The 11,737-nt window shown below is 38.5% G+C and overlaps 1 protein-coding gene across 1 annotated transcript in view; it reads right to left on the reverse strand.

Moving 5' to 3' along the window:
- thsd7ba (thrombospondin, type I, domain containing 7Ba) overlaps positions 1 to 11,091 on the reverse strand; it is a 180,901-nt gene extending 169,810 nt beyond the window's left edge. Inside the window, exons 1-3 of the mRNA XM_042336209.1 lie at positions 10,268 to 11,091; positions 7,705 to 7,953; positions 561 to 730 (exon numbers count right to left, since the gene is read on the reverse strand). Coding sequence (XP_042192143.1) covers positions 561 to 730; positions 7,705 to 7,953; positions 10,268 to 11,091 — 1,243 coding nt within the window. The remainder of the gene's footprint in view (positions 1 to 560; positions 731 to 7,704; positions 7,954 to 10,267) is intronic.
- Between the last annotated feature and the right edge of the window lie 646 nt (positions 11,092 to 11,737).

The raw sequence follows: 11,737 nt of genomic DNA on the forward strand, positions 1-11,737 counted from the left end.
CAATTACACCAGCCCTTATGAAATAAGTCACAGTTGAATTTGAACTGCTAATTTTTTGTTGCATTTTTATCTGTTTGTTCTTCTGGGTTCTCAAAATGAAATGTACTGGAACAAATTGAATCATTCTGTTCTAGAGCTGCTCTGTCATGTACACATATGATTAAGCTTTGAAAGATCTCAACTTTGCTGATATGACAAGATACAAGTTATATAGAAATTGACTGGAGGACATCTCAAAGTGCTTGATACAGCTGGCTGGGCACCTGAGCTGCGGAGGAAGGGTGTCAACTTTGGGAGCTGAAAAGGGTGGGGGAGGAGAGGCTAACCGAATGCCTAGAGAAAGATGCAGGCTTTGGAAGTGGGTAGGGCGAGGATTAATTCGGAGGGATTCTGGGATTTCTAGAGTGCAGGGGCAGTGTGGCAGAAACCCTAAATACATAAAGGAATCAACAGGCATCTTAGCACTCGGCTTTTACAAGTTCAAGTGTATAAATTATACATGAAATGTATTTATGCAGGCAGTAAAGGGAAGATGAAAAGTACATCCAGAGCTACAGTACCTTCTTTCAGCTTCTGTTTGTTATTCTCCTTCATTTGCTGCACACAGTAAACCTCTCTTGTTTGTATGCCACCTCCACACAAGGCTGACTGATTCCTCCTCTGAAAGTTCTGCTGACTGAGCAGAGGAGTCACCTGACATTCATTCCACTCAGCAGTTTTCCAAGCAAATCTAGGAAAATAAAATTGAAATTGTTTTTTAAAACCATCTCTTCGTGCAACACAAATTTGTTTTAGTAAATCAAGTAAATACAAAAATGCATTGAAATCATACTGTTCACAGTTGCATTTTTGCTGAATGTTTAGTAAGTTGTCTGTGCTATTGAAATCCTAACATTTTTATGGTTTTATAAAAATATATATTTCACCCACATAGACAGTCAATTCACTTTACAGTATATTCTGAGACATCTCAAAGACGTGATAAGATGCTATATCAAATGCAAGAGTTATTATGATTAGTATTATTATATGCTGGGCCCAAAACCTGTCCTAATGCAGGCTCTCTTTTTAGATAGACAGTAACCACTTTTAAACTACAAATAAATGTCAATGTGATGACTTTGTGAAAAATACACTTAAAATAGTGATTTTGTTAGAGTTATTGAAGAGTCAAGCCTTATGTGGAACGTAGACAGTAAAAACATCAGAGGGAGGGTATCCAGTTCATTGCTGGCACATGCATTGTCAAGGCTAGGAGCAGCTGAAATGGTAGACCCTGGGAGCAGGCCACTTTTGGCTGCAGGAAATGAGTAGACTAGTGAAATCTGTACAGGAAGTAAAAAAAGAGGAGGGAAAGGTGGGATTTCAATAACATCGGAACTGACAGGAAAAAAAACGGGAAAAGAGAAGAGGCACACTTTGTGTTCCATTAATTATGAGCCAGTCACTAACCTGATCACTCATATTCCTCTCACCTCTCAATAATGATGCAGGTTTGGCTTCTTTTCATGTGTTTACAAATTACTTTGCTCACATTCAGGAAGCCAACTCCTATCAATCATTTTAAGGTTAGAGTATTATCATTAAGCAAGCTAAAGTTGTGTCAAACAATGGATTAGAGTATGATCCACTCACCTCTGGGATCCGGCTGAGCGCCAGCTGATGGGCTAAGAGGCTGATCTGTTAGCTGTTAGGGACTCAACATAGTTTACATTTGGTGCACATCTAGAGTGCAGAACTGCACATAAGTCAACACTAATTGTCAGAGGTCAAAAGGATGGCCCATAAAAGAAATGGAATTCAGTAGAGGTCCTTTACTAAGGCTGGAGTTAATGCACATTGTTTCTATCAAACCCATGTAGTAACTGATATCTGAATGCTTGATGGTGGCATTGTATGAAGAGCTTAAAATATTTCATTATCTCTTATCTATAGATTTGGAAATATTTGCATCAGAAAAACAGAACGGCAATAATTGATTTGATTTTGAGCTTTAATAATAATAATTCTTGCATTTGATATAGTGCCTTGAGATGTCTTAATGTACTTCACAGAATATACTGTAAAGTGAATTGACGTACATTTTGTGGATCCCACAACAGTCATGGTTTGAGTGACAAAATTATTAATATTTTATTTATTTTTGAAGGGAGAATAAGGAATAAAAAACAGGGGAAAATAAAAAGCAATGTATATTTTTTGTGTGTGCCTGTTTAAGAAGTGGGATGAATATTTGGCTTTGCGAAACATTTCTGTTTCCCAAAGCTGCATTCTATGTTGCTAAATGCACTTTGTTTAACTTATGATTTTCTTTACAGGGAAGGGATCATAGTAAAACTCTTTCCCCCCATTAATAGAATAATGAAAGTGCATGAAAATGTGAACAGCGTTGTCTGAAGCTGCCAGAAGCCTGGTTATGAGTTTCCCATCTAATGTTCTTTTCTTCCTATCAGGAGATGACACCTTGTTATTGAGATTGAGAACTGAGAAGAGTAGAACTCAAACTTGATTTTGACTCCACTTCTGGTGTTGACTCACAGTGTTGCCCCTCTATCCTCTTTCTAACCAGAAACTTTTCAAAGGAGTTGATCAGCATAACATTCATTACCTACAAAGGGAGACAATTCTACTCAGATCCCAGGTTCACCTAATCTAAAGAGAACTCCTTAGCTGCCTCCTGTTTTGTGCAGCAGTATGTTTTAAAATAAAAAACAATTATTGGCTTTGAGTCAACATGCAGTGAATCTGTGCCTGTGTCACAGTAAAAAGAGATAAACAGCGCAATGCAGGCACTCTCTGACTGGAACTTGCACAACCTCTAGAAGCCCAGAACCTGCGTGAGTCAGCAAAACATAAAATAGTGCGCACAGTCAATTTTACAGTTGACCCGGGTACAATTTCACTTTGTCAACAAGATTTGTCTTCCAGTTTTCAATTTTATAATTTAGAATTGCTTCACTGGACTGACCTACAGATAACTTTTTCTCACTTGAAATGATGCCAGTGACAAGAGGTAATCTGCGTTGCTAATGGAGCATCATGACAGAATGCCTGAGTGTTGGACAGTTCATAAATCGTAGAAATTGCAGCACAAAAGGCAGTCATTTGACCCATTGAGATGAGGCATGTACCAGTTTCTCCAGTGAAGCCTGACCTCTAATTCCAATTCCCTGCTTTCTCCCACAGGCTTTCATATCATTCTGTTTATCTAATTCTCTTTTAAATGTTGTTACGCTTGGCTTCGAAAGCTACTGTGGCAAAGCTTTCCATGTGAAAAATGTTCTCTTTAACTTCTCTCTTAACTCAGTGATAATCTTGATATTATCAACCTAGATTAGGTTGACAATGGGAATAATTCTTCACAATTTATCCTATGAAAACCTTTTAGAATTTTCAATACCTTCAGGTTGAATTTCTCAAATATGCTCCCTACTGACTATACCCTACAAAAACTGCAACTCATCTACAGTTCAATTCTTAGCTCATACTAGAAACATAGAAACAGGAGTAGGCCATTCAGCCCCTCGAGCCTGTTCCGTCATTCTATAATATCATGACTGATCTGTACTTCAAGTCCAATTACCCGCCCTTGTCCTGTATCCTCCCGATGTGAAAGGCGCTATACAAATGTAATTTTGTATTTTGCATTTAGTAGTTCCATCACACTCATCCTTGGCAACCTTCACTGATTCTCTTGTCTCTCCATTCATCCCATTTCTTAGCTGCTCTAAGCACTTCTTTAAATGCTCTGAGACGCCATTTATTTTAGGCTTGTTGAAAGTCAGGTTTATGCTTTCACTGATTTACACAAATTAATTTTTTTTACAAAAACATCAGATGAAATTGTGTACACATGGGAGATGTGATCAAGAACAAAAATATGTAATAGAGGTAGCATAATTTATGCAAAAGTGTCAGCACTGTATGTCATAGCTGAATAACATTGAGTAGAAATGTCTACGCATGTAAACTGTACACAATTTTTCTCCTCCTCCATCCACATAACTCCAGTGCAGGTAAGGATTTCTTATAAAATGATAGGTAGACAGTTAGAGTATTTTATATCATAAAATATTATAGCTTTGCAGCCCATATAAATGATTCAGCTGATCTCAGAAGCAATACAATACAATCTGACACTTGGCTTCTAAGAAGAAATTTGATTGGGTTCCATCATTTTCCTTAGATATATATTACTAGCAGTACCCGTTGCAGCTTCGTTTGCAACCAAAGGATCTGATATGGAACGTAGATTGACAGACAGACATTTTGTCTTTACCTATACTCAGCTGGGAGGACTCCTTTTGGGAGGACTCCTTTTAGGAGAACTCCTGTGAGAGGACTCCTGTTGGAGGGACTCAGTGGGAAGCCTCATTGGAAGGACTCCTGTGGGAAGACTCCTTGTTGGGAGGACTCCTTGTTAGAGTCCATATATGTGTGATGTGCTTGTTTAGGTCACGATAGAAGATATCTGAAAAAAATATGCCCATGACACGTCCCCATGCAAAATCTTTCCGAGATCTAGAAGGGTGTGTGACCTCGCTACTTTGTTGCAGAATACCATGCATGCATTTTGGGGGCTTAATTAAGCATTTTTTAATAAATTTTTTAATATAACTCATCAACGATAGGAGATCCCTCAAAAAATATGCCCATGACGCTCCTCCATGCAAGACCTTTCCGATGAGCTATAATTCATGTCTCTACCTCAATCAGTTGTTGCGTTCTTGGCAGATAGACAGACATTTAATCTTTATTAATATAGATAGATAAGGAATGCTGCTTTTATAATTAAAATATGTTTATATCTATATATACTAAATTCATCCTTTTTTGGTAAGTGAATAAAACAGTAAAAAGTGTTCAAATTATTCCGAAGTACTGACACTTGAAATGTTCCAGAAATAAGTGCATGTTCGAAAGCAAGGAACCAGCCAATTATTCACAAATGATAACAGACTAACACATAATTGATCACATTCTTAAAAGCAGTGAGTTTTCAGTGATTTTGAAATTATGCCATGGACTATTGACCTTGAAGATCTTTGAGATGTACATTTATAACCTGAGTTCAAATCCCACTCGCGACCAGTCACAAGCTGACTTCACCACAAATGGGGAATTTTGTCAGACTCTGCCTGGTCAGGATGTAAATCCTCTCAGACCATTGCATCCTGCCCTGCTGATGATTAATCACCACAGAGCAACAGCATCAATAAGTCCTTTTAAGACATTCCTGACTTAGACATTCCCACCCCGACTGCTACGTTAGAAATGATACAAATGTGAGGAAAACTATCGGAAAAAGGAGAAAGTAAAAACCTTATGTAGGGACTGCTAAAGCATTGACTAAGTAAACTGTGTTTGTGTTGTCTTTCAGACCAGAATCTACTCCTGATTGATGGGATTAAAATCTACTTTATAACATTGACCTGAAGTATTTTATATTGAATACCTTTGGGGCACTCTGAACCTCATTCTTGGTGAACAGAGCCAATAATATAATAAACCAGCAAGTGGAGGCATTTGTAAACTCATTTTATATGCTCATTTAGAACTTTGATACTGGACTAATACACAGGAAACTGAAGTAACATCTCTGACTCACATATGTATTGACTTGTAACTTGTAACTTACCACAATTTATTATGTGATAAAACTGTAGTGATTACAGCCCAATCACTAAACCTTCAACATTGGTGTCATTGCACATCAGCTGAAAGGAACATCCCTACAGTTAATGTGGACCATGACTTCTGCCACCAGCAAACAAAAGAGAAGAAAAACAAAATTATCTGTCTCAGCCACAGCTCCACTGCATAAAGTATATTGGATATAAAGAATGTTTTCAGGCAGCAATTTCATTCCTGGATAATGATTATATGCTGTTGAGCTACTTTATGAAACATCTGAACTCTTTCACTGTGGAGAGTGCCTCAAAAGCACTCCCTGTATTGCATTATTTTTTCAATATGTTCATATTTGTTTGTGGAAAATACCACATCACATATCAATAATATTTTCACTGGTACATTATCACATACTTGTAGGGTATCAGAAAGTGACAGTCTCATGAATTATCTCGCTGTAATTGTATTATTACAGAAACTCAGTTGCCCATGACAAGCTTTCAATATACAAGATTAGAATGTTCCATTTTTCTCTAAAATTATGAAATTGAAGTAAGCTCTGTACACTTATACTTTGTTTTCATTGTGCGAAAGAATGGTTGTTTGTGGAAAATACTCTTTGTGCTCTTTTCGAATCAACAATTAAAAATAAAAACTTGCTAACACCTCAGAAACCTAAACATAAGCAAGCCTCCAGAAGGATTAACTTATTTTGCCACAATGTAGCTGCAGATTTCATGACGTAGGTGGGAAAGGGGCAGGAGAAAAAAAAAGGCACACACACACACAAATAACTGTCTCCCTGAGTGATTATAGATTGAATCTCACGCTGGGCCTGTTTTCATGGGAACTCAATTCATTGGAGGTTTGCTAGGTATCGATCTATCAGTTGTTTGATGGAAATCTTGTGTTGTTAACTTTCACATTGGCATCTTGGTGGTGATCATTCCCCAAAGGTGTAAACTAGGCTTGTTTTCAGAACTTTCTTTTTCAAATGGTGAATTTCCCAGGACTGGCAGATCTCCCATAGTCTGCCCAGAGACAACTGTAATGTCTTTGAAGTTAATTATTAGTGACTCTGAGGCACCTTTGGAATCAGAACCTGAATTATTACACACTAAGTAACTCAAGTGACGGTGTTTTGAATTCCCATTAATAATAATAATAATCCTTGCATTTGATATAGCGCTTTTCACGTCGGGAGGACGTCCCAAAGCGCTTCACAGAACACATTGTAAAGTGAATTGACTGTATTTTTTGTGGGCGAACGCAGCAGCCAATTGCGCACAGCAATGACCTACAAATAGTCGTAGATTGAAAATGACCAATTTATTATTCTTTTGGGTTTTGAATGGCCTTAGGATTTAATACTAACCATGTCTGACGTTCAAACACAAACTACCCTGGATGTGATGGGTTTGGAGCTCAGTTAGAAAACTAAAACCTGTATGTTAAAGAACCACAAATGTTTGGTGATGAATCGCAAGACAATAATTGTATTGAGTGAAACACAAAATACTGCAGATACTGGAAATCTGCAGATGCTGGAAATTATATTGAACGGTTCAGCTGATACTCAGAAAATGCAAGGCTACAGTTTTGAACTACTGAACTGAGCTGCTGCCCTATAATGTGCTGCCATACAATCGTTACATAGATAGATCACAGGACAATATTTCCAGTCTCTACCATAGTATTTAGATTAATATTGTACATATTAGATTTTTGAGCTGACCATTACCAAAAAATGGAATTAATCCTATAGTATGATTGTTTACTTGAAGGTACATGGAATTTCAGTTAGTTCATAAAAACAAGATCATGTTTATCATGCATATAGCATTGCGAAGCCTCAACAACTAAACTACTATAAAAATAAAATCAGAATCCTTAAGCAATCACACCTCAAACTATTTTAGATACAAATAAAATAAACAATTGAGTAATCCAAGAGGTACTTCAATACAGATAAGCAAGCAGAGACTAGTACTGTATTAGCAGGTTCCAAGTACCAAGTACATTACTACTTGAACCTATTTAATATTGTTTATTATAGTCACAAACAAAACATACCTGGGACATGGTGTTAATCCTTCGCCTCCAATATTACAAGTTTCTTTTTCCTCGAGATTCGGACACTCTTTGCCTCCCCCTAAAGGTACGTGCTTCATAAATCGAGTCCTGCTTCTGTATCCCGGAGACAAGTCAGGTGATTGACAGGTCTTTGAGCATGAACTCCATCCAGACCATTCAGAGAATGCACAGTCTCTGGACATAACGCATGATTGAAAGGTCACGGGAGTGTTGTCCTGGACACAAAGACTAAAGAAGGCAATAACCGATAAGATAGGCATCTAATCATCAATTTGCAAAGTACAAGTTACTCACAACCAGATTTAAATACAACTCTAGTGACTGAGGTCAAGCCCACAATCTGAAGTTGTGTAAAAGGCCTCACTCTATTCTGTGCTTAAACAGTACTCAACTGCTTAGATTTCGGTCTCTGACTTAATGCTTGAAATATTTATGATATTAATGCTGAAATCTTTGAAAATAACTAAACAACCTTTTCTGTACCTCCATGGTTTCATTGTTGTAGCATTGCGGCATCAATAATGTAGGTTTCAGATGGTTCTAAGTATCATGTCAGAGATAAGTTTATCTAGTGGTATATAAATAAGTTAGTAGCCCATTAGCAGCAGTGTAGGATATTAGTGTGCCACGTTGAGGAGAGAACAGAAGGTGATGAATTAACCATCTACAATACTGCAGTCTATCATTCCTTTGGTGACTCATGGATATCAGCTTAGTGGCGTAAGGAATGATGTATTTCTTGTTTTGAAAGCTTTCAAACTGTATTGTCCATTTAACTACCAGCAGATTGTGTGGCTATTCATTCCCTTCTGCACTGTACTCCAGGTCCAAAGTGCATGAACAGACTGAAAGTGCATTAAAAGGGCCCATTGACTCAAGTTCATATTTATCCATTGGTGTATTGAACAAAGAAGTATCTTAGCACTGTATAGCGTAAGGTTACTTTTCGTTTCAGCAATAAAGGTGTTGCTAACATCAAATAAAGAATCAGACCATATCTGGACAAAAATATAATTTGTTTCAGCGCTGGAGGGAGCCTTCATTCCTTCCAGCATTTGGCTCAAAATGACCTATTGTTGTTGTTGCTCCATCATATTGGAAGCAAAAAGGCCTAACACAGCGCTCATCAGGAAAACAGGCAATGTAAGCTGAAGCCTGATAAAGCACCTCAGGACATTGAGTGCATTTACTGCATGGTCCTACAACACTTCAACCTGAAATCACCTTGGAGCCAATGTCTCGCAACTGGTGCAATGAACATTCCTGCAGAAGAGGCACTTTCTCAGTTGTCGAGCTGCCCATTTACATCAACATGGTTCATAATAGTCAGCACTTTACAGATTAAATTACTTGACAGTCAGGACAGGAAAGTGAGAAACTCACAGGATCAACATTCGACAAGAGATTGGAGAATGTTTGCAGGAAAATTAACAAATGCGCAGGAAGCATATATGATAAATGATACTTAAATATTCATTTGGCTTCCAGTTCACAAAAAATGATAAGTATCATATGTTTGCTGCAAATTAAATTTCATTAGAAAGAGTTTGAGATTAAAGTGAGATTCCTGTAAGCAGTTATACAGTGTGGGTTACATTTGACATCCTCAGAATCAATCTTATGCACTTGTTGTTCTTCAGTTCTTTTATGCAGGCCACCATCTGTCCATTCAATTGAATTGAAATGGTAAATGGTAAATGTGGGTATTATTTCATAGGTTCCTAATATCTCTTCTGCCTGCAGAAGTTATATTTCTGATCTTCCAATACTTGGAGCAATAACACCTGCCATTTGTGCATGTTAGAAAAATGAGAGTTAAGGCACAAGAAAGTGAATTTTACAAATTGAATTTTTAGACCTGACAGCACGTTAATGTCCAATATGATAGCTGTGCGGCATGTGTGGAGAACTCAAACTTGATCTCTGACACAGTTTCAGCTAACATTTGTACAGGAAAGTGAAGATGCTGTGCTGAACAGGTGAGTTTGCCAATAGAATTAACAGTAGGCTTGGGAGTGATAGTACACATGGCATTAGGGTTAAATTAGCAGTGTATTTGATATTCATCACATTGAATGCTAAAGCTGACCATCCACCCCAAGCAACATTCTCAATGATGATGTAGGGAAATGGGACTGGCCAAATGCAATCATTCATTTTGATTTTGACTGGGCTTTTCCAGATCCTTTTGATTCCCCAAAATAGCAACAGCCCTCCCTTTCATTTTATTATTGAAATCACGAAACTACACCCAAGTTAAAACTATTTTGTTTCGATCCTCAGATTACAATAAACTAAATATTTAATTTTGAATGCCATGACATACATTGTGGGTTCCTTTCAACAACACAGTTTTAATTCCCCAAAACTTCCATTTCACCCACAAATATAGTCAATTCACTTTACAGTCTATATTCTGTGAAGCGCTTTGCGACATCTGGAAGACGTGAAAAGCGCTATATCAAATGCAAGGATTATTGTTATTATTATTAACAAGGTCATGAATAATCAGCAGGTTTGGAAACTCAAACGATCGCCTTACCTCAACATGGCATTCTTCCCATCGCTTCTTGTACATCGCACATGTCTGGTTTGATATCCTATCTGTACATCCCATGGCTTAGAATGAGAGTGAATGAGATGCTTAACAGGATGCTTTCCCAGGGCTTGCAAGCTGAAGTCCAGGATGGTTCTTCCACTCTGTCTGGTCTGTCTTTGGTGTGGCAGTCTACAGTCACTCCAGGGTCCCACCTTCAAACTGTACTGGAACTCATCCTCCCCAACCAAGCAGGAGACCTGTGAATCACAGCTCCTGGTTTCTGTCAGCATTGGGCATTTCTGTCCACCATACAATGGTGGTGACAGTACTGCTCGAATGCGGTGCTGTAGTCCTTTCCCACATCCCTTACTACAGGTTGACCAGGGTGAGAACTCTGATACCACACAGTCCTGTGGGCAGGGAATGAGGCAGGCCTGGTCTGAGGGAGGCTTAGGTGAAAAGAATTCGCAAATCTCATCTACCACCAGTGATCTGTTGGATTTCCGTAGGCAGTTTACCTTCCTGTGCTGCAGTCCCTGCTGTGCTGTGATGCAGGCTGAGGTCTTTGGTTTAAGTTTGTTTGAAATGGTGCGAAGCACACAGTCTCCCCACTTGGAAAGCTCCCATTCAAAAAGTTCCTGATGCCAATCGCACACTTTGAAGCACTCCCTCTGAATTTCTGGTCTTTCTTCATATTTACAGTGTGAATGATGCGTTGTCCATCCTTCAATGTGAACACACCACGCTGTTCTACTCTGCACTCCACTTGGGCCACAGTCTTCACCAATGCAACGACCCCACTGGCCTAAAAACACAGAAATTAACATCTTGATGAGTTATTACAGCAACATTAATGATGGGGCAAATCCAGCATTAGTTTGGCTCAGATGGTGGCACTCTGATCTCTGGGTGAGAAGGACACAAGTTCATAATCACTGCAAAACCTGTGATACAGCTGCACGTTATAGATCCCATGGAATATTTGGAAGAGGAAATGGTATTGTCAGTGGTCCAGTTCGTTAGCTCTGTGTTCGAGCAACATCTACACAGCATTCAATCATCACCATTGTGTTGATCCTCTTAACCAAACATTCATTCAGCTCTTTTTTATATATAAAGGTATTAATTGGTGCAGCATTAATTGATTCAGTGAAAAATCTATTCCGAACTGCAGAAGAAGAAAATCTTCTCATCACAAGTTCTGTTTGAGGTTTGGTAATGTTTTGCTCACATCCATTACTTATGGCCATTGATTCTCCCCGACCCCTCCCTTTCTCCCAGACACAGACCCCTTACGCTTTTCCCCAGACACAGCTTTCGTCTTATATTAGCATTTTCAAGCAGAAGGATATTTTTTCCCCACAGCATAAACCATGTTAGAAAACAAAGCACACTCCAAAGCATGCTATACAGACTAACTCAGCCTGGCTGCTTGGGGACTGGATGTGAAAATGCTGATGCTGGTTTATTAAA

This window comes from Callorhinchus milii, unplaced genomic scaffold (genome assembly GCF_018977255.1).
Source record: "Callorhinchus milii isolate IMCB2004 unplaced genomic scaffold, IMCB_Cmil_1.0 Scaffold6, whole genome shotgun sequence".
NCBI classification, from domain to species: domain Eukaryota; kingdom Metazoa; phylum Chordata; class Chondrichthyes; order Chimaeriformes; family Callorhinchidae; genus Callorhinchus; species Callorhinchus milii.